This window comes from Capsicum annuum, chromosome 10 (assembly GCF_002878395.1).
Source record: "Capsicum annuum cultivar UCD-10X-F1 chromosome 10, UCD10Xv1.1, whole genome shotgun sequence".
NCBI classification, from domain to species: Eukaryota; Viridiplantae; Streptophyta; class Magnoliopsida; order Solanales; family Solanaceae; genus Capsicum; species Capsicum annuum.
Genome location: NC_061120.1, coordinates 18,283,532 through 18,307,646, shown reverse-complemented (window position 1 = coordinate 18,307,646; position 24,115 = coordinate 18,283,532). Strand labels below are relative to the sequence as shown.

Here is a 24,115-nt window from a genome sequence, read left to right as displayed (position 1 = left end):
ACTGTATGCAGTTCATACCACTAACTCAAATGCGAGATAGAGAGGTTATTTTCGATAAACCCCGGCTTAAAATAAAACAATCTAAGATAAGGAATAGTAATAGTAGGAGTAGTAAAAGAATAAGATATTGTAGAAATTGACATATTCAATAATACCATAAACAAGATACTTCAAATAACATACCAAAAGATACAAAATTCTAAACTCAAACTAATCATCTACCCTAATTTACCTCCTCCACAACTTCCTATCTAGGATTATGCCCTCTGTAAGCTGGAGCTGATGCTCCATATTATGTCTAATCACCTCTCTTCAATATTTCTTCGATCTACCTCTACCTCTCTTAAAACCATCCCTAGCCAATTTCTCACACCTCCGCACGGTGGCATCTGTGCTCCTCCTCATCACATAACCGAACCATCTCAACTTCGCGTCCCTCATATTGGCTTCTACCGAAGCCACTTCTACCTTATCTCGAATAACCTTATTCCTAATCTTATTCTTCCTAGTACACCTACACATCCACCTAAGCATTCTTATTTTCGCCACCTTCATGTTCTAGATATGGGCCTTCTTCGCAGGCCAACACTCTGCCTCATACAACAACATTGATCTAACTACCACTCTATAGAACTTGTCTTTAAGTTTGGGAGGTACCTTCTTATCACATAAGATTCCAGAGGCGAGCCTCTATTTCGTTCACTCTACCCTAATACGATGAGTGATATCTTCTCCAATCTCTCTGTTTTCCTGAATCATAGACCCAGATACTTAAAACTATCTCGCTTACTAATAGAATAAGTGTCAAGCTTAACAACCATATCGGACTCATGAGACACCTCGCTTAACTTACACTCCAAATATTTTGTCTTGGACCTACTCAACCTAAACCCTTTAGACTCAAGAGTTTGCCTCCAAACCTTCAATTTAGCATTGACTCCACTACATATCTTATTAATCAAGACTACATCATCCACAAAAAGCGAACAATAGGGTACTTCACCTTGACTGTGCCAAGTTAAAACATTCATCACCAAGGCAAAAAAAAATAAAAATTAAGCATCGAGCCTTGATGTAATTCCATCAAGACAGGAAAATGCTTCGAGTCCCCTCCCCCAGTCCTAACCCGAATCTTGGCTCCATTGTACATATTTTTAATCGCCCTAACATACACTATAGGTACACCTCTAGCCTCCAAACACCTTCAAAGAACCTCCTTAGGAACTCTATCACAGGCCTTCTCTAAGTCGATAAACATCATATGAAAATCCTTCTTTCTATCCCTATACTGCTCCACCAGTTCTCTGACGAGATGGATGGCTTCAGTAGTCGATTGCCCTGGCATAAATCCAAACTGATTTTCAGAAATAGTAACAATCTTCTGCAACCTCAACTCTACCACCTTCTCCCAAACCTTCATAGTGTGACTCAACAACTTGATACCCCTATAATTGTTGCAATCATGAATGTCGCCCTTATTCTTATACAGTGAAATTATCGTACTCTACCTCCAAGCTTCAGGCATCCTCATCGTCTTAAAAATTATGTTAAACAACCGAGCCAACCACTTCATACCTGCCCCTCCTGTGCACTTCTTAAAATCCACCAAAATCTCATCTGGCTCTGTCGCTCTACCTCTACATATCCTGCGAATAACCCCTTTAACCTCTTCAACCTCAATGCGTCTATAATAACCATAATCACGAAACCTCTCAAAATGCTCCAAATCCCCCAACACAATACTAGTATCCCTTCCTTTGTTCAGGAGCTTATAAAAGTAAGACTGCCATCTCTTCCTAATACGACCCTCCTCTACCAGAACTTTGTCATCCACATCCTTAATACACTTTACCTGATCCAGGTTCTGAGCCCCTATCTCTCTAACCTTGGCGAGCCTGTACAAATTTTTATCCTCACCTTTACTATCCAACGATGTGTATAAACTCTCGAAAGCAGCATCCTTATCCCTCGTGACCGCTAACTTCGCCTATCGCCTAGCAACCTTATACTCCTCCCTATTCTTCTGTTTATCTTCTTTTTATCCTTACTCTCAGCCAACATTGCATATGCTCTTTTTTTATCCTCCACCTTCCCTTCACCTCGTCGTTCCACCATCATCTCCTTGGTGCTTGCCCGAGCTGCCTCTCGAGACCCTCAACACCTCTCTAGCTGCCTCCTTGATGCAATTGACAGTCACGTCCCACATACTATCAACATCCCCTCCACTCCCACAAGTCTCCCTCACCATCAACTTATCCCCTATATCCAATGCATTGGCCAAAGTCAGATTGCCCCATCTAATCCTCAACTGATCCTCCATCCCTCTCCTCCTCCGTTTCTTGTTGATCTTTAAGTCCATCACCGAAAGCCTATGTTAGGTCGAAAGACTCTTACCCAGTAAAACCTTACAATCCTTAAAAATACCCCTGACTTAACACATTCATTAGGAAAAATAATTAATAACATAACTATTTTACCGTGATGCCTCTATTAAATGATGTTTATATTATGTTTTGAAATTAATTTAGAGGAAAAATAATTAATATTAAGGGTAAAATAGAAAAAAGTATTATCTTTTTTTGATATATCAAAAAATGGTAAGTAAAAGTAGAAATACAATTACAAAATTAGTGACAATTAAAAGTGGATGGATGAAGTATTTAAGTCAACCAATATAAAAGAATTGTGAAACATTTTTCGAGAAATATTTTTTCCTGCCTACCAAACACATAAAGCTTAAGAAAATAATTAAAAGGAAAACATTAAAAAAAGAAAGAGAAAATATAAAATCTAAACCCAAAACCCTTTCTTCATCCTTTTCTCTTCAGCCACCAAAAACTTCTTCCTTTTCTCTCCAATGGCGATTCTAGTAAGCTCCAAAGCGGAGCAAAAACGCCGAGAGGCGCAAAAGAAGAAAGCAAAGTCAGGAGGGTTCGAGTCATTAGGTTTAACATCCAATATCTTTCGAGGAATTAAACGTAAGGGTTACAGAGTTCCAACGCCAATTCAACGCAAAACAATGCCATTAATACTCTCCGGATTGGATGTTGTTGCTATGGCTCGTACAGGTTCTGGTAAAACGGCTGCATTTCTCGTACCTATGCTTGAGAAATTGAAACAACATGTTCCACAAGCTGGTGTTAGGGCTCTTATTCTTTCGCCTACGAGAGATTTGGCGCTTCAAACTCATAAGTTTACGAAAGAACTTGGTAGATTTACAGGTGATTTGTTTCTGCCATTCGTCTAACTTATATAATAAGTACTTAATTACTTTTTTTTTTGATAATCAGTATCATTTTTAAATTCCAAACAGGATGGAACTATTTCACTGAAGTGAAATAATTTTTCGGGAAAAAGTGAAAAAATTCTCATGGCCAAACGCATGTTTAATCTGTGAAATTTGGTTCAATAGTTAAGTTCGTGAATACAATGGTGAAATTCTGGAACTTAACCTGTAATGCTCTTAAATCGCTATTAACAGTCTAGTAACATATTGAATTTAACTCATGTAGCATTGTAGAGGTATTTATTGTCCATTTTCTCTGTTGCAGTAGTTTGTAACTGAAGAAAGGAGGAAAGGTTCTTTGAATTACCTCTTTTACCATTGGTGCTATAAGTTTTAGGCAGATTACCTGTAGCCTAAAATGGTTAAAAGCTGAACTTTTCTCCTTGATGCAGATCTTCGTGTTAGTTTATTGGTTGGTGGTGATAGTATGGAAAGCCAATTTGAAGAACTGGCTCAAAGTCCTGATATTATAATTGCAACTCCTGGTCGGCTCATGCACCATTTGTCTGAGGTTGATGATATGTCACTGCATACTGTGGAATATCTAGTTTTTGACGAGGCTGATTGTTTATTTAGCATGGGTTTTGCTGAGCAATTGCATAGAATTCTCACCCATCTAGGTGAGAATCGCCAAACACTGCTTTTTAGTGCAACTTTACCTAGTGCGCTTGCTGAATTTGCCAAGGCTGGTCTTCGAGACCCTCAGCTTGTCCGGCTTGATTTGGATACAAAGATAAGTCCAGACTTGAAGGTTGCGTTTTTCACTTTAAGACAGGAGGAGAAGCATGCTGCACTTCTCTATCTGCTTCGTGAACAAATAACATCTGATCAGCAGACTATAGTTTTTGTTTCCACCAAGTATCATGTTGAGTTCCTTAACATTCTTTTAAGAGAAGAGCGTATTGAACCTTCTGTTTGTTATGGTGATATGGATCACGATGCTCGAAAAATGCATATTTCTAGATTTAGAGCAAGAAAGACAATGGTGCTCATTGTGACTGATGTGGCTGCTAGAGGAATTGATATTCCACTGCTTGATAATGTTATCAACTTTGATTTTCCTACCAAGCCTAAACTTTTTGTTCATCGAGTTGGGCGAGCTGCAAGGGCTGGTCGTATTGGCACTGCATATTCTTTTGTCACATCCGAAGACATGGCCTATTTGTTAGATCTTCATCTCTTTCTATCTAAACCAATCAGGGCTGCGCCAACTGAGGAAGAGGTTTTACAAGATATGGATGGCGTCCTGTCCAAAATTGATCAAGCAGTTGCCAATGGAGAAACTGTGTATGGGCGTTTTCCACAAACTGTTCTAGATCTCCTCTCTGATAGAATCCGGGAAATCATTGATTATTCAACAGAACTAGAAACTCTACGAAGGCCATGTACTAAAGCATTTGGGTTGTACTCAAAGACAAAAGCGAAGCCTTCTAAAGAGTCCATTAAAAGAGTAAAAGACCTACCCTGTGAAGGGTTGCATCCAATGTTCAAAAATGTCCTTTGTGGTAATGAATTATCAGCAATGGCCTTTTCTGAACGATTGAAGGCCTTCAGGTTACCCTATGAGTCCTTTCATATTTTTGATTGGTATGTTGTCATGGTGGAAGGATATTATTTATGTTCTTTAACATTATATTTTGTCATAGACCTAAGCAGACAATCCTGGAAGCTGAAGGTGAAGCTGCTAAGTCAAAAAAACAGGTAAATTTCCTATCTTTTACGCTAGCTGCTATTTCATCAACTACAACATGGAGAACTTCAAATTCCTGATATAGTGTATGGTCTCTTTTGAATGCAGCTTGTGTTTATTTTTATACAGCTCCTGTCGTCTTTCACATCATATAATCTGACAAGTATCAGGACATGCACATGTGTACCCCATATCAATGAGTATAAACTTTTTAAAAACCACATAATATTATTAAAGAATGTTTTTGATTTTATTTATAAAATAAAAGTTGAAAAAAAAATTCTCCGTCCTGTAAATGATGAATGTTAATCTTATTAGCAGTTGAAATCCTCGAAAATAGTAGCAACAAAGTTGATCCATCATGCTTTATAGCATTACTTGTTGGCATGTACATCATCTTGTGTATGAAATTCGTTCATCTTATCCTCAATGTGCATGTTGGCTAGAAATGTTGAAAAAATTGAAGGCGTTTGTTTTCTGTACATACTTGACAACACAAAAAGAAAAAAAGAAAAGGAACACACAGAAAAATATGTTCTTGACATAAAAACTCCACAGATACGAAGAAATAAAGTATTACTTAGAGAAAATGGACACGAGTGGGTGACGTGAAGTGTCAAATTCTTCAGTGGCTGATACAGTTCTCTTCTCAATGGGAAAAATAAGTACGACTTTGCAATTAAGAGAAAGTCCATCACTTTGAGAATTGAGAGCAATGGGCTAACATGTTATCCTGATTGAGTTTTATAAATTGGAAAAAATTGCTTTAATTTCTAATAGTTTAAGCCTCTAATTCAGCTTCTAATTGTCTACGTAGCTGTAGCTTCTTTCCAATTAAATCTTTTAGTTTCGGACAACTTTGCTTTCACATACATCACAAAGTTTATTTTTTAATAATGAACATAGAAATGCTCAATGTTTTAATAGTATGTGCGTATTATGGAAATCAATGTGATAAAGATGAAATTGAAGTGTTTTTCTTCAAATCAAAACTAAAGTAGTCAAGAAGACATAAATATATATAAAAATCAACTACAAAGAACAATACTACTCTACACATCACACACGAGGGAAAGATTATAATCTAGAATAAAATTTAGAAAATTATAAAAAGATTATAAATTCTGCTTCATACTGAACCATTTAAGAATGTTAAATATATAGTCTAGGAAGTCGCATACTATTTACCACGAATGAATTTTATTTGCTCTCTTCTTTCATATCTATCCAACTTCAAATAAACCTAATTTTAATTTCCATAACAACATTTCCTTCTTTTTGTTTGCTATCAACGCCATATGGTATCTGTGCCTTTTTCCAAATATAATAAATCTTTCAACGATAAATAGTGATTGAAACTGCAACAACTGCTTGTAAGCACTTTTTACATTTTTTTTCTTGGATAATCGTGCTGTTCTGCTCAACCCATTTTGCGTGCACCCTGCCTAATTCCACTGGTACCCAAAACCTCTGGCCACTAATAGGTACTTGGTAACTCTGTTCACCAAGGCTAGAACGGATGAGAAGAAATCACCTGGTATTTTTGCCTATGCTGGAATTTGAACTTGAGATCTCATTGTTCTCAACCCACTTCGTTGACATAATTCACATAGCTAGGTCTCCCTTAGACATTTGAACATTTCAGCAGCCACCTCTAATCAATGATTTTTCCTTTCATCTTTTTCATCCATACAACCAAACTTCTCAACTGCTTAGCTACAAGTGTTGTGTGCTCTTATTACTTTGAGGTGCATTATGTCGAAAGAATTAAAAGCTTAATTTTGGAGTATATTTAGTCCCAGTAATGTGTTCCAGTTAGATGTATATTCACCTTCATGTCTTCGGAACTTCAAGTATTGCTGGAATTCTGAATCGACTTGCTCATTGCTCTTCTCCATTCTAAGTAAGTACGTCTTATAGGTGATACTTAATAAATATTTTGGATAACCCACGCAGAATCAATGGTGCGATGTGATGAAGATGAAAAGAGCTATTCATGAGGAGGTTATCAATAAAGTTCGTCAACAGCGCTCCAGTGTTCCTACACCAAAGGTGAAGCGCCTTCCTATGTATTATCTTTTGTTTAGGTGTTCTAGGAGTGCGTTTTCTAGCTGCTTTCATAACGCAAACAGGAAACCTAAAGGACGGTATTCTATGGATGCGTAACACAATATGTTCAGGTGCTGGTCACTTTTGAAATTATTGAATTTAGTACCTAGATACGCCCTTGAAATTCTTGCCTTATGGAGTAAGGTTCCCTTTGTTTACCAATTTTAGGCGCAGTACAATTTTCACACTGATGGAACATAGATATATGCAACAGACATTGTTTCATTTCCATTTCAACCTCAAACCTCAGCCTGGTTAAGTCACTTGGTGTCACTTGTCAAATAGTTAGTATATAAAAGTTGTTTAATATCTGCAGTCTCTTATTCTTTTCCTCATGGGTGTGTGACTCATTTTATGCTATTTCATTTGATGCAAAGTTCGAAATGAGCTGGAGTGTGTGGAGTCTTTGTGTTGTCTCTATCTATTGGTTTTGGAAAGATACCCTTCACGCGAGTAAAGCCAGCCTGGAGGGTACTGTAGTTTCTTTCTTTTTCTTGTATCTTTTCGGTTTTCAAATAAGAACATACAGATGTGGCAGACATGAATTTTGCAAATGGTCAAATACACAAACTAAAGGACAGGGGAAATCGCATGCTGAATGAAAGTCAATATGAGTGAGTTGTAAATACTGTTGTTTAATTAGGCTACAAAATTGGTGGTATATTGATAAGTATCTTGAGTAAAGATTGTGCCATAGGACAGTGATTTTTTGCTTGACCTGAACAAGCATACTTGTATTTGGGGGAAGTGACATGGCGTCAAGGTGCAGCTCCCACTATTTAGTTGTTGGAAGTTCTCTCTTCAGCTATTTGTTGTGGAGAGTTCACCTTCTAACTACCTGATATGATGTTATAAGAATCCTTCTCAGAATATGGTTTGATATTTTGATCTTATAATTTGCAAATGGTAATTAAAAGTGTTCATTTGAATCTTGTTTCTTTTCTATTGCAGGAAGATGACATTGATCCTGCACCTTCAAAAAAGGAGAAACAAGGTTTGTCCTTGTTCACTCTTCCCTTTTGTGATCCTGTCCCAGTTTATCTCAAAAAAGGAATGTATAGTACGTGATAAGTCATCTGTTCAGACATACTGATGCAAGATGTATTATCTCATCTTGGAATAGGAAGATTTGTAGTGATATGAGCCCTGTTATAATTTGATTTTGAACATATTGCACCCCATTCATCAGATGCAGTGGACTTGAAAAGACAAAGAGCACCATTTAGATGAAGAAAGATAAAACTGTTTATGTGTTCACCTTATTGATATTCTCATATTCTGTATTCTGGGTGTAAGATCTTTACTGTTACCCAAACTAGAAGTTTTGGTTTATAATTTCTTTTTAGAGTTGAGATTCAAAGAAGTCTATGTTGAGAAGGTCCTTTGCACTTGAGACACCTTAAAAACGTGTAGCTGCTTCCTTAGAGTTGGGTGGTGTCAATAATAATAATAGCGATCTCCTTTGTGCATTATCCTTCTTCTTGTTATTATGATAGATTAGATCTTGTCAAGCTACTTGCTTATCATACTGTTTCCATTGAACGACTTTTACCGTCTTGCAATTCTGGAGGGTTTACTTGAAAGTTAGTTCTCAGTTATCATGAGACTCCCGAATCCTGAGGTTATTGTTTAGGTTCTCCCATTGCTACATTGTTTGCGAGAATCCGTGAAATACAATTTCTAGCCGTTGATGGATCTTTTTCTTTTTTTTTTTTGGTGGACATGTGAACTGTAAAGAGAGTTCATTTCAATCAAGTGACTCCAAGAAGGTGCAACTATTTGCACTTCAAAACTAACACCCCCTCCTTGAACACCTAGGAAGCTGAGGAAATGAGCTTCATATGCATTTTTCATTTTACAACCTTAAAAGGCAAAGTGATACCGAGTTCGTAGATAGGATGTGCTTGCCCTCAAAACGCCTTCTGCTTCTCTTCATCCGGATTTCCTGAAAGACCGAGGCTGGAATGGACTCACTGCTCCTTTAATGGATTAAATGCTGTTCTTGTGCAAGTAATCTGAAAATTAAATTGCACTTCAGCACATGGAACCAAAGGGTAGTTGGGGAGCAGACCATACTTAAAAGAGAAGAGGGTTAGTGTATTATAGTGTTTTTTAAGAAAACCTTTTAATCGTCGAAATTGCTTTTCCCTGCCTCCGCAACAAGTAAGAAAAGACTGAGAGCAGGTTTTCCTCCATCCTTTGCCTAGCTAGCACCTTCTGTGTTAGTTATTTCTTCTAATCCTTTTTACAAGTAAGAAAAGACTGAGAGTAGGTTTTCCTCCATCCTTTGCCTAGCTAGCACCTTCTGTGTTAGTTATTTCTTCTAATCCTTTTTACAGGTTGTACATCCGGTATAATTTGCAGCCGCTTTCTTTCAAGATGGACAGGAATAGGATTTACTTCAATGCTGGATTTAAGTCATATGACATTACTCGATGGAACTCGGACAATGCAGTTTGGTACGAATGGGTTGAGAAGAGTAGAAGACTAATGAGAAGAACATCAATGAGCAACAAGATAATGGAGTGGATTTGCTTTACTTTAAGAGAAGCTTCCACAGTTCAGAAGAAGGTGGTCAGAAGATGGAAAACCTCAGAAAGAGATGAAATGGTTTTTAGCACAAAGAAGCAGAATGAGCATGGGAGATACATGAGTATTCTCTCAGTAAATAAGGGAGGGAGGTCAGTATTGATTTTACCAGAGATAACATTAAATGCAGGTTGGTGTGACATAGCATTTAAGATTGACAACTTCATTAAAGACCCCAAAAAACAGTAAAATGTTGGTCCCTCAATGTTAACAGAAGCCAACTATCCCTTTGCAAAAGCAGTTAAGGAAAGTAAATGGCAATCTAGAGACATTCAAGAAGCTGAAGTGAATAGCTCAGCAGGCAGAATTGAAATTGCAGGCTCTTCAGTCTCTCAAGATGAGGGACTGTTGAGTTAGATGTTTTGTTGGTAGCCTAGAGATGATCTGCAAGGAGAAGCCCACGCTGGTTGATATGAGGGCATGGTCATCTCAAACCTGGAAAAATGTTTTTGGGATGAACATCTATGAGATGTACGGAGACGTGTTCCTTTTTGAATTTCCAAATAGATGCATGGCAGAGCAAGTGCTACAAGGTCAGTGGACCTGGAAGAAGAAAAAATTCAACCTTGAAAGATGGTCTCCAATGGCAGGTTGTGTTACCAATTCCATTGTAGCAAAGGAGACATGGATCAGAGCAATTGGAATACCTCTGCACCTATGGTTGCAAAAGGTTTTCTATGAAATTGGACAAATGTGTGGAGGTTGGGTGGCCACATAAAGAGACGGAGCTAAGAAATCACATAAAATGGGCACGAATTTTGGTGGATACTGATGGAAGAAAGATACCCAATGAAGTATCAATAGCTCATAACGGCAACACTTTTTTCATCTTGAGTTGGGCCGAGAACAAACCCAGATGCGAAAGATTGCCGGAGTTGCCAAGGAAGCTACCAAAGATGGCGATGTTGACGGTTACACAGTCCACCCTTTTACCCAGAGGTTAAATAGAACAACAGTCGTACTATGATTTTGAATTCCCATCAATCTAGAGATTCGATCTGCAGAAACCACATGGGTTTTCCTCAATTTACAGTTGGATCACGTGGAGCAGAAAACACACGTGAGGGGCACACTACCAACTTAAATGAAACCCCACAATTGGGCTGGATCAGGAAGTACAATGATATATCATCTTTTAATTCAGAAGATGGGCCTAATTTTGCAGCCCATGTGATATTTAATGAGAGATCAGCACATATATCATCTTTTAATTCAGAAGATGGGGCTGATTTTGCAGCCCATGTGATATTTAATGAGAGATCAGCACAGGGGCCTAGTCAAATCGCAACAGAACTCTTTTGTGATAACGTGAAAGAACCTTTCTCTTAGAGCTTTGATCAAAAGACCATGCAGACCTAGGAGAATAGCACGAAAAACTTGGATAAAGTAATAGTCAATGTAAGTGAGGTCAGGGATGATGATTCTACCAAGGAATTAATGGAATTAGAAGTACAGGGGATGTCGAGGGAGGTGACTGTGAACTCAGATATAATCTCGACAGAAATAGTGGTCTAAGATGAAGCTGCAACAATGGAGAATTGGGAGATTGAAGATGTAGAGCCCCTGCGAGTTCAAACACAACTGTTGATCAAAGAAAAAGAGAAGAAACTTTTGTTTGGGTGCAACAAAATATGCTAAAATTAGGCAAATTACTGGAACTATTGCTGCAAGTAGATAGCTGCAGGATAGCAAAAAGAATGGAGTCAGATGCAATATGTAAAAGATCCGGATTCAAAGGGGCACAAGAACTAAAGAGTTTGGTGGCTTTTGATGTGAAATTCAAGAGTGGGGGCGATGGGAACAAGGGGAGAAACTATTCGTAAAATTGCTTAATGCAGTTCAAATTGATTTCTTGGAATGTGAGGGGTTTAAATTGTAGGGATAAAAGGAGATTAGTTAAAAGTATGGTGATGGGTTGGAATGCTGAGATTATATGCATACAAGAAACAAAGCTAGAAGGGGAGTTGACAGAAATAGTTAAACAATTATTGGGGGTGTGGGGTGGGGGGAAGGTGGATAAAATTTACTTGTCTAGAGGCTAGTGGGACAAGAGGAATTCTGATGCTTTGGGATAGTAGAGTTTGGAAGGTGGAGGTCCTAGAAACAGGGATGTACACTTTAACTTGTAAATTTGAAGCACTGATGCAAAATTTTTCCTGCCATATTACAAGGGTTTATGCGGGACAAGAGGAATTCTGATGCTTTGGGATAGTAGAGTTTGGAAGGTGGAGGTCCTAGAAACAGGGATGTACACTTTAACTTGTAAATTTGAAGCACCGATGCAAAATTTCTCCTGCCATATTACAAGGGTTTATGCCCCCAATTGCTATGTTGAAAGAAGATTAGTATGGGAGGAAGTTGGGTCTGTTAGGGGTTTGATGGAAGGACCATGGGCAGTATGTGGGGGATTTTAATATATGTAGGTTCATCTCAGAGAAGAGGAACTGCACTATAAGTACAAAGGTGATGAACGAATTTTCAGATTTTATTGAGGACATGTGTCTCATCGATTTGCAGCTGGAGGATGCCAAATATACCTGGGGTAAAGGGGAAAATCATGAAGCTGCATCAAGAATTGATAGGATCCTAATATCAGAAGAATGGGATGAGTGTTTTAATAACTTAAAACAAATGCTATTACAGAGGATAGCTTCTGATCACACTCCTATTGCCATTCAAGGTGGAGCTTGGAATAGGAAAAAAAGCTATGTTAAGTTAAAAAATTAGTGGCTGAACACTGATGGCTTCACTAACAGAATTAGGGGATGGTGGAACAACTTTAATTTTGCTAGTAGACTCGATTACATTCTAACATGCAAGATGAAAGCTTTGAATAACAAACTCAAAGAGTGGAGCAAAGGTGAGCAAGGGAACTTAGGTGTCCAAAAAAAGATCCTGTTAAGTAAGTTGGCAGAATCAGTATCAAGAGAGAATTTTTACTTTTGAAGAGATTCAAAGAAAAGCAGGGTTAATGCTAGAATACGAGGAATTAATTAAAAAGGAGGAGATTGCATGGAGACAAAGGTCCAGAGCCTTATGGCTAAAGGAGGGGGACAGAAATACAAAGTTCTTCCACAAAGTTGCAAATGCTCACAAAAGGAATAATAGCATAGACCAGCTGCTCGTACAAGGAGAACTCACTCAGGATTCTGCGAGAATCGAAGGGGAGATAGTAGATTTTTATCAAAATCTGTACACTGAAACAATGCAATGGAGACCAGCCAGTCACTTCCATAATTGCCTAGTTATAACAGCGGAAGAAAGGGAGTGCCTTCAAGCAATATTTAAGGAGGAAGTGTTGAGAAGTATAAAGTTATGTGCAACAGATAAAGCTCCAGGACCCAACGGCTTCACTGTGGGGTTTTTCAGCAAGTGCTGGAAAGTGGTAAGAACAGATGTCATGAATGCATTCTACAACTTTTATGAGCAGGAAATGTTTGAGAGGAGCTACAATGTCACTTTTATAGCTTTAATCCCAGAAAAGAAATGTGCTAAAGAATTGAGAGATTTCAGACCAATTAGCTTGATTGGTAGCAGATATAAAATATTTTCCAAAGTTCTCACTGAAAGGTTGAAAAGGGTGATGGCAAAACTTGTTGACTCTCAACAAATGGCGTTCATCAAAGGCAGACAAATTATGAATGCAGTGCTGGTGGCTAATGAAGCTGTGGGATCTAGACAGAAGCAAGAAAAGCCAGGAATACTTTGCAAGTTACAACAACAACAACAAAAAACCCAGTATATTCCCACCTAGTGGGGTCTGGGGAGGGTAGAGAGGCCGTTTCCAATAGACCCTCGACTCAAAACACTAGACAATATACAAAAATATTCAAAGCATGAAACATGATAAAACTAACAATGATACAACATCCACAAAAATAATGTACATTACCAAACAAAAGACACCAAAACCCTCCTAACTACGAACTACGATTCATCCCCCCACCTTATCCCTTTATCATATAATTTTTCCTCCAAACCTTCCTATCCAAGGCTATGTCCTCAGTGAGATGTAACTGCTCCATGTCACGTCTAATCACTTTTCTCCAGTATTTCTTTGGTCTACCCCTACTCCGCTTGAAATCATCTAACGCTAGTCTCTCATACCTATGAACTGGGGCATCCATGCCCCTCCTGGGCTCACCTGCTAGCAGTATTGAAAAGGATGGAATTTGGGCAAAAATGGATTCACCGGATAAGGTATTGCATTTCAACAGTGAGTTTTTCAGTTCTTATCAATGGTACCCCAACAGGGTTCTTCAAATCACAGAAGGGTCTCATACAAAGAGATCCATTGTCTCCTTTTTTGTTTTTACTAGTAATGGAGGGCCTCAATAGTATGGTTAAATCTGCAAATATTTATGGGTGACTAAGAGGTTTTAATGTGGCTAGAGAAGGAAGAGACAACCTGGAAGTGACTCATCTGCAGTATGCAGATGATACACTAATCTTTTGTGATGCTTATGAAAAACAACTCAGAGTACCAAGGATAATCCTTGTCCTATTTGAGGGCATGTCTGGACTACACATTAACTGGAGGAAGAGTTTCTTGTACCCTATCAATGAGGTCTCAAAAATATGGATTCCCTGAATGCTATTCTGGGTGGTGAAATTAGTGGTCTGCCGACCACGTCCCTAGGTATGCCATTAGGAGCAAAATCAAAGTCAAAAGAGATATGGAGCAATGTGGTTGAAAAGTGTGAAGAAATTAGCTAGATGGAAAAGACAATACTTGTCATTAGGGGGGAGATTAACTCTCATCAATTCAGTCTTCCTTGCCCACTTATATGATGTCCTTGTTCCCTATTTCAGCAGGGGTCATTAGCAGATTAGACAAAATCACAAAGAATTTCCTGTGGCAAGGTAATAAAGACAGAAAAGGTTATCACCCAGTCAAGTGGAAGTCTCTTATTTGTGACAAAATGCTAGGAGGTTCGGGGATCAAGAATCTGGAGTATCATAGCAAAACACTTAGAATGAAATGGTTGTGGAAATATGCTAATGACAAACAAACTTTATTGGGGAAAGTGATAGAAGCCAAATATGAAGAGGAAGATGGATGGATGATTAAAGAAGTTACAACTCCATATGGAGTTAATTTATGGAGATCCATAAGAATCCTATGGAATGAGCTAAAAAGTTTCTCCAGGATCAAAGTGAACAATGGGAGAAAAACCTGTTTTTGGAATGATGATTAGCATGAGGTTGGTAATATGGAAACGAGGTTCCCAGAAATACACTCCATAGTGAATTACCGACATAGTACAATAGCCGAACTATGGACACGAGGGGTGGAATTTCAGTTTCAGAAGGCAACTCAATGATTGGGAAGTGCAAAGAATAGCAGAATTCGTAAGTCAAATTGAACACTTTAGTGGGTTGAAGGAAGGAAGTGATGAACTACGGTGGCTAGGCAGTGAAAAGGGCTCTTTCAAGGTGAGCAAAGCTTACAGAAGGTTGAACAACTCCAACATGCAGCTAAACAGGTGGTCATGGAAGAATATTTGGAAAGCCAAAATTCCATACAAAGTGGCATGTTTTGTATGGCTTTTGGCAAGGGAGCAGTTCTTACTCAGGAGAATCTCATGAAAAGGGGAATAACTATATGCCCCAGATGCTTCCTATGTGGTGAGAACGAAGAAACAGTTAACCATTTGTTTTTGCATTGCAAGATAACAGGACTGCTGTGGAGAGTGTTTTTGAACCTTAGAGGTGTATCATGGTGTATGCCAGGGAAGATTACAGAAGCCCTATTAAGTTGGGATCTAGTGGGAATGCAAGCAAAGAGTAGAAGCAAATGGAGGATAGTTCCAGCTAGCATTTGGTGGTCTATCTGGAAAGAAAGAAATTCCAGGTGTTTTGAAAATGTAGAAAATAGTGTGCAACAAATCAAGTTAAATTGTATCTTGATTTTGTGTTTTTGGTGTAATCAGATATGGTCAAATGATCCTGTCTCTATTATTGATGTTTTAGACTCATTATAGATATAGGATCATAGATTTTGGTAGTACGCTTGTAAATATGGTTGTGCACAACCTTGTTCTGAATATATAAGAAGTTACCAGTTTCAAAAAAAAAAAAAAAAACTAGTAAGAAACAACAAAGCAAGATCATGGCTGAAAAAGCCTCCAGTTTGGACAGTATTGGTTTCAGCAATACGTAAAAGACGAGAACTTTATTGATTCGTTTGTACCTCAGGGGCGTCGCAGCACATTGTATGATGTGGTTCAATCTTTTCCTTATCCCTCCCTTCTGCATTGTAGTTGGGATCTTTATTTGCAAGTATCAGGAAGTATGTTTGAGAAATAAGAGACGGGAAGAGATGTATTGACGACTTATCAATTTGGTGAACACAAGGCGTACTTATTTATAGGCATCAAAGGGAACAGATATGATATATTGGTATTTCTCCTGAGCAGTGATGGAAAATATGGAGCAATGCATTAACTCTCTAGAAGAGATAGAAGACTTGTAGTTTTGCTGTATCAGTAGTGGTGGCTGGACGTTGGTACTTTTTTTAAATAAAATTTTACGATATAAAAAAAGATATGCTAATATTTCTCCTATATGCTGTTTAGATCTTCAGATTTATATTAATATATCCAACATTAACCCTGAACATTCTAATATCTTCCTCTTAATCGTTAGGTGGCGACCAGGGAGACCAACTTGAGGTTGTCTATTTTGAAAAATAGAAAAGTTAAATAGGCGGTGGACTAGTTATTGGAAAGTTTGTTATAGAAGTAATTGCTGAATCTCGATGGAGAATTATGTCACTGGACCTCAGCGAAAAAGTTTTGGTTGTTAAATTCGAAGATCCCTGATTGCCCAAGAATGACTGGCAAGAGGTTCTGCCACAATATGGTCTCTAAGAAGAGGTTCAGTGCCACTAGGATGATAATAGGAAAAAGGTGCACAAATAGGTGCGGTGCTGCCAAACGACAAGGGGAGAACAAAATGATAAACTGATGAAAAGGACAGAGGTCAAACAGATGTAAGACTGTCCGTGGGTAGGTAGACACTTCTTTTTTTTTTTTCAATGATAAGAAGCAGGCATTTAAATCTCTACTAGGTATCATAAAGGATCATTTTTTTTTTGTGTGCGCGTGAGAGAGAAGCTAAAGCTTAGAGGATCGTAGTGCTTTGGTACCATGTGAGAGAGTTAGAGGAGGGAAAAAGTTATAGATACATCAGTGAATATGGGGGACACCTATATATTGGTGTCAAAACAGACATGATATTTGTCGGATGTGAATATGTAACTTAAGGCTTAATTTTAATTCAAACATTCTAACTTGATTAACATAGAAATAATATAGATGTTTGCCACTTTTAAGTTGGATAAACTAAACCTTAATATTTTCAAGTTTCTGTGTATTGATTTGGCAGTAGCAATTTGAAACCCAATTGGAACTTGATATGGATACCACATTTTAGTTTTCCAACATGTCACGTGGATTGGACTACCACAACATACCCAGTGAGATCCCAACATGTCACATGGATTAGACATTGAATAAAAAGCTCCCAGTTATCATTTTAAAAAAGAACAGAATACTCCCTAGTTATGATTGTAAGGTCTTAGAGGCAAGGGAGGGATAGCCGACTGTAAAGGCCCTCACCTCCAACCATGAGCTTGGAGGTTCAAGTCATCGAGGGAGCAAGTGGAATAAAGCAATGTTGGTTCCTCGAGGTATTGGTTTCGGTGGGGTCTATATCTGCCATATCAAAAAGAAAAGCAAAAGAAAAAAGGACCGTTAGGCCTAGATGAGGAAACACAGTATTGGTTTGTTTATTTGTTACTTTTGCAGATATAATATTCATTTTCAATTTGGTCTTTTGTTGATTTGTTCTTTTGCACTTGGACAGATACTGGTTCTAAAAGGAAATCAAAGATTTTTAAAGATGAGGAGTACTTCATAAGTGCGGTACCAACAAATCAGGTAATTAATTAGCTCTGAACTAGGATTGTCAGTAATCTGTTCTGCAGATTATTATCTTCCTGCTTGGGTCTTATGCTTTTCATGTTTGTTCTTTTATTTGCATTTTGTGGAGTGACTAATCTAGCTTGTATTCTGCTGCTGGCAGCATTTTGAAGCTGGACTTTCTGTGAGGGGAAGCAAAGGTTTTGAATCAAATAGGTAAGCTTCATTATTGTTTTGCCTATTATGCATATTAGCATGGAAAATGGAGGTTTAATGATACACATCTTGAAGTAGTTTCTTCTGCTTTCTCATGTGTTTATGGATGAAAATCATAATTTAATCTTAGCTTCGAACTGCTAATACAGCATAATATATATCCATCACGTTAGGGATCCAAGATGGACTCAATAAACTTAAGAATGTGCTGGAACTAAAAGATAAAACAAGAACGAAAAAAGAATGGAGACTTATAGATAGAATTCAAAGTGGATAAAGAAACTCAAGAATGAATGTAGAAGTTGAAGATAAGCCTTAACTCTTAATTGGTTCCTAGCAACAACAATTAGCCAAGACTTATCGCCTTTGATTGAGAATTGATCAAGAAAATAGGTTATGGAACCCGAGCTCCCTTGAAGTTACAAAGAACAACACTAAGCCTAAACTCAGCGCCTTTCTTGAATACCTAAAGGTAATCTAAAATTTCGAAGGAATTAAATTTACCATCTTTAAGTTGCTTCTTGAAAGTTGAAGAATAAATCAAGAGTAGCCACTACAGGAGTACAAAGGAGAAGGCCTCTCAATTCTATTAATTGTACTTTATATTGTAAATAACAAGCTGGAAGTCCTCTCAATTCAATTGATTGTACTATATTGTAAATAACAAGCTATATATAGGCTAAGGGGTGTGTGTAACCTATTATTAGAAGGCTAAGAGATCAAATCCTATACTACTTGGGACAGCAAGCCCTTTAGGAAAAACCTTACCAGGCAAACAGATAAGGAAGCTTTGACTAGGAAAACATGTAAAATTATTGTCACACTTCCCAAAACTAACCAACAAATAAAGAATGTAATAGCACATGGGCTTCAACACTAAGAAACACAACAGTGACATAAGCGGTTGGTCATGTTTTTGGCTCCTATTGCCCTCTTTAGGCGTCAAGTTGGGGACTTTATGGGCTCGGATCCTCTTCATCTTGGACTTGGACTTGGACCATGAAATAAGTGTGGCAATTAACTAAATCCTGTCCACGAATATCGAGCTCTTCTTCCACAGTGTAAGCATCTTCTTGTTCTCCTGTTGAAGCCCAGCAATCTTCTTGCATCTCCTTAGCTTTAGACCTTGTGAACGGTCTTCTTGATGCATCCAAAGCTTTATCCTAGTCCATGGAGCTATCATAATATGTTCCAATTTCATGTTATACATCTTGAAATAGTTTCTTCCTTATGTGACTTTGAATGAAATGGGAAAAATTCTAATACAGCAGTTTGTTTGCTTTAAACTGCCCATATGCATAGTATTGCGAAGAATTGAAGATGATCCTAAATTGACTAGTTTTGCACTGATGATCAACCTAATGCAACACTTACCGGGACTTGAGATCCACCTCACTAACATTTGCATAAATTAGGTTGGATGCTGCTGTCCTAGATTTGGTAGCTGACGACAAGAATGGGTTGCAGAAACAAAAGGTTTCATATCATTGGGATAAGGTACTTGTAATTTATGAAGAGAGCTGCCTTTTTCTTGTAATGAGTAGTTTTCTCTAGAAAATTAATTGCATGTTTTGAACACAGAGGAGTAAGAAGTACATCAAGCTTAACAACGGAGATCGTGTTACAGCTAGTGGGAAGGTACTTTTGTTTTAGCCGTTGCATTTCATTTTATGTCTGGACCAGCAAACTTGATGAATGGAATATATAGTTTTCTTTGGAGTGTGGCAGGAGAGTTCAAAGAAGCCTATTTCTTTCGTGTTGTGAGCAATGAAAGATGTGACGTTCCCTTCCCATATTAACTTTGTATATTATCGGTTAAAATATATTCCCCGTATAATGAAAATATCGACAATTGCTGAGGAAATGAAATAAAACAATGTAACTTGTCATTTGCAAAACTTTTTTAAAAAGTGCAACTTGTTATTTTGAGTTTAATGCAAATTTTCCCTCCAGTATCCCTCCTTTAATCCTAATATCATTTTGAACACTGTATCTAACTGAAATATAATACTGCATTAAGTATATCATAGTCTAAGTAGCACAGAGGACTATGGATTATGAAGTCAGATAGGTCTTTGCCTAGTAATGCATTTCTCTTTGGCATTTGCATTCTCTTGGACACGTTGGAGATTAAGATAGTGTTTTTTCTAAAGCTAAATCTTTTTATGAAACATATAGAGAACATAACCAATAGAATAACTTGAAAGGTTGAATTTTCATTGGTTATTTCCTGTTAGGGTTCATCTTTGAACTCTATATGATATTTGATGCATCATGATTTCTGTATATGGTGGGGAAACGATTCTAGATCATGCTTGCCCAAAATAGTAAGGATGTCAAATTTCTGTTACCATTTTTCAGAATCTCTTTCCAGGATTTGAATTGATGTTCTCTGTCTGCTCGCTTTGATTCCTTCTAAATTTCATAGACTTTTATCCTAAATATTTTGTTCCAATTGGAATTTGATTATTCACCAGGTACGAGGGTGAGATCCTACATGGAAACTGGACCGTGTGTCCTTTGATTTTGTCTATTAAAATGCGGAATACATCATTCCCCCTATATACGTTAATGCTTATCTGAAGTTTATCTGTTATGTGGACTAAACAATGAAAAAGAAAGGGCTTAAACCAAACACCAAGGGAACACTGGCAATTCTGCTTACTATGATAAGGATGCAAGCGGCCTATGTTGCTCGGACTCTTCAAAAATGTCGATGGGTGTGTGTCGGATTCGCCAATGCTAGTGTATTTTTGGAGAATCCGACACGGATGTGGCATCGAAACTGAAGAGTCCGCGCAACTTAGTGCAAGCCTAGTGATTTTATAGAAGCAACATATCGACTTGACCTTCTTGTTGCATACACATAGAGGCAGTATCTGGTCACTATTATAGGTTCCATAGATATGATCCTATTTGACTTGACCTGGTTTGTTGCATGATAACATTGAGTTTCTCTTGACTTATACTAGGCAAAGCTTTCGAGTTTTCAGGTCTCCTGGCTTTCCGAAGCTTTTAACATCTTTTTGTCAATGGTGTGCAGATTAAGACAGACAGCGGTTCTAAGATGAAATCCAACAAAACTGGGATATACAAGAAGTGGAAAGACCGGTCACACAAGAGAGTATCTCTTAATGGGACTAATGATGGCAACTTTGCTGCAGAATCAACTAGTTTAGCTGGTAATGGTTAGGGGAACCTCTCCCAAGAGAAATTTGACATTAGTAATGTTTAATGAATCCTACATATTTCCTTGTGCATTTGATGGTCCGTCCTCTCACTACATTCTGAGTATATTTCTCGATATTCTGCTGCTTATCAAGGCGTCTAACCTTAACTGGATTTGTAGGTGTTCATGTTTTTTTCTTATTATGGGTACTTTTCCTCCCAAAAAACATGTGCTAGTATGATGCTCCTCCTTGTTCCCTTGGTGATGAAAGTAGAAATTAATTTTTTTTCATATATCCTGTGAGCTTGTGTTTTGACATTGTATCTGCTTACGTTCAATGAAATGAAATCATGGTTGATGGTTGTGACATTCTGCTGTTTGAATAGGTGGTCCTAGAGGTCAAGGTGGTAGCAGAAATTTCAGAGGTGGGAGAAACAATAAGTCAGTACCTAATGCTCATTTGCGATCAGAAATTAAAGATGTCGATCAAGTTCGGAAAGAAAGAGAGAAGAAGGCCCAAAGAGCATCTTATTTGAAGACCAAGAAGGGGAAAAAGGGTTTCAAAGGTGGCAAAAAGGGCAGGGGAAATGGAAATGGAAAGGGAAGGAAAGGCTGATTGCAGCTTATCGACTCATTTGCCCATATGGTGATCTCCTCTTTGCATGCTTACACATGCCAATCCAGAAGAGCACTTGGATGTTCTTCCGAGAGTTGATTTGTCTATTCTTATGCTAGGACAAGTCGTTGCTTATAATCAGCGGAAATAAGGTGAAATTTCCACTGTATATTTGTGCAGCTTGGTATGCATTGGCGCCAATTTTATAGTTCTCAGGTGGGACGATAGAGTAGCTGTGACCTGAAAATGGTTCTAAGAATTATAAAGAAATAGCAGAACTCTACAAGTAATTTTGATGGAAAAGTTGTATTTGAATATTTCCTAGTTGTCCAGGGCAGCGAAGATTAATAGTCTTCACACAATTTTCTCTGTGATTTGTGTAATCTGAGATATATCCGCTTTGTTAAATTAATATGAAAGCTATATTCTTGTTGATTTCATTCTCATCTAAACCTGGCTGATAGTGGAATAAGAATTTTCAGTTCATTATCACCAACCACTTACAACTTGTTTGATTAAATGTAGGTTCCTTTGAAACCAATGCTTATTTTGTTTGGTAACTTAAATTTCCAGATCATTAACTGTTGAAATTGAAGCTATTCATAGTAATAGTGGTGGGGAGTTTTGACTCCAGAAAACAGGAGGAAGAGGTCATGGAAGCTTTGAGTGATGAGGGAGTCACTATTATTGGGATACTAGGTGGAGGCCTCATACGTGACAGATGAATAAAAAAATCAACCCCTAAAAACTCAATGGGTTTCAAGAAATCAGCGTGGCCCACTACTCGCTGGGCTCTTTGATTTGCGGACTGAGTTATCTCTGAATTATAAATTGCGACTATTTTATTTTATATGAGAAATGAGATAAAATAGTATTAATTTGGATAAAACAAGATAACTATTAATTAATTAAGTAAAATTAATAATTATTTTTAATATACTAAACAAGTAAAGATGAGGAATTTCTTTTCCCCTTTCTGATAGTTAATTAATCACATGTTCTTCCTGATCACAGCACAAATGCTTTGGACAGTGGGGGTGGCCATATAAGTCGAGTTCCATTTTTTCTGATTCTCACGTGATTAGGTTGGTCCTTGTCTCCTTGATGCTTGTGGCAAATTGTCGGCCAGTTTTACAAGTTAGACATATTTTGGTTTAAATTGAAAAAAATAAAAATTAAAGTAAAATTTAATTTTGATTTTGTTTTTTTGTTTTTTCAAATCAAATTCGATTTATAATTTTAAATTTCAATTTTTCGATTTGGTTTTTGATTTTAAAAAAAAATCGGTTAAATCGAAAATTGAAAATTTATAAATAAATAAATAATATATATATATTTTATTATATATATATATATATATATATATATATATATATATATATATATAATATTTAGTAATTCACATTCACAATTAATATTTAACAGCAAATTTGCATATGCCACAGGCTGTTTATAGATTGTTTTAGTGACTCAAATATTTTATGGACTATTTTGGTGACTTTAGACTGTTTTATGGACTATTTATGCAAGGTTATATTATATGTAATGATTAATGACGTTATGTATTATGTTAAACTTATGATTATTTCATTTCGTTTCATCCATGTTGAGTTATTTATATTTGAGAATGAAAAACAGATTTGATAAAAATATTTTTTCTAAAAAAACCCATCAGTTTTAAATGCTTAGTTATGAAAAAGAGAGGCTAACTACTTTAATATTTCAAACCGAAATAAAAATCCGAAATAACCGAAACGAATATGTAAAAATCAAACCAAATCGAATTTATTTCGATTTGGTTACGGATGTCATTTTTGTCAATCCGAAAATCGATAAACCGAACCGATATTAAACAATTAGACAGAACCGATCGAACGCCTACCCCTACATACGGTGAATAACCGCGTCAACCACATTCTTTTTATTAAATGTGATAAGGATGGTGTCCGTAATACTACACTGGCTAAGAAAATCAGACAAAAGGTATAACAAGAAAGGTTGTTGGATGAGGTTGTAGTGGTAACTGTCGGTCAACAACAAGACTTGCAAGGATTTCAGGGGGAGATCTCAAGAGAAGGGCTGACATTACTTTGTCGAGTCGTGGAGATATTCTACGTTCAAGGTTAATGAGTCAGGACAATGTCCTTATAATCTTGGATGATCTCTGGTAGACTCTTCATGAGCTAGAGAACTTTGGAATTCCTAGCGGTAGCAACCATAACCATCTGTGTAAAGTGGCATTGACAACGCGTCTCTGAGATGATTGTGAGGCCATGGAAGTTGGAAGCTTATGTGATGAAGAGTAATGGATATTATGTAGGAGAAAGTTGCTAATTCAGTTGGCATTCCTTCTCTCGATTTCCCTGAGTTTTTGTTTTCATCTACTACATTTGCTTCCCTGTAACTGGGGGTGACAATTTCAGCTCATATTTGTGAAAAGAGTTCATTTAACTCATATTTAGTAAATTGGATCATTCATATTTCAAATGGGTAAATATGAACTTAACTCATTTTA

General features: G+C 37.3%; 2 protein-coding genes across 2 annotated transcripts; one reads left to right on the top strand and one right to left on the bottom strand.

Annotated features, from left to right (window-relative positions):
• Positions 1-1,204: 1,204 nt before the first annotated feature.
• On the bottom strand, positions 1,205-2,359 carry LOC107844179. Its single transcript, XM_016688658.1, has 3 exons — positions 2,100-2,359; positions 1,576-1,895; positions 1,205-1,338 (listed from the first exon to the last, which is right to left on the bottom strand). Exons 1-3 carry the CDS (start codon positions 2,357-2,359, stop codon positions 1,205-1,207), a joined length of 714 nt encoding a protein of 237 aa, XP_016544144.1.
• Positions 2,360-2,766: 407 nt separating this feature from the next.
• On the top strand, positions 2,767-22,040 carry LOC107845344 (putative DEAD-box ATP-dependent RNA helicase 29). Its single transcript, XM_016689613.2, has 11 exons — positions 2,767-3,221; positions 3,679-4,840; positions 4,933-4,987; positions 6,933-7,028; positions 8,037-8,079; positions 17,544-17,617; positions 17,763-17,815; positions 19,231-19,312; positions 19,397-19,453; positions 20,859-20,997; positions 21,371-22,040. Exons 1-11 carry the CDS (start codon positions 2,858-2,860, stop codon positions 21,598-21,600), a joined length of 2,355 nt encoding a protein of 784 aa, XP_016545099.1. The 5' UTR covers positions 2,767-2,857; the 3' UTR covers positions 21,601-22,040.
• Positions 22,041-24,115: the final 2,075 nt, after the last annotated feature.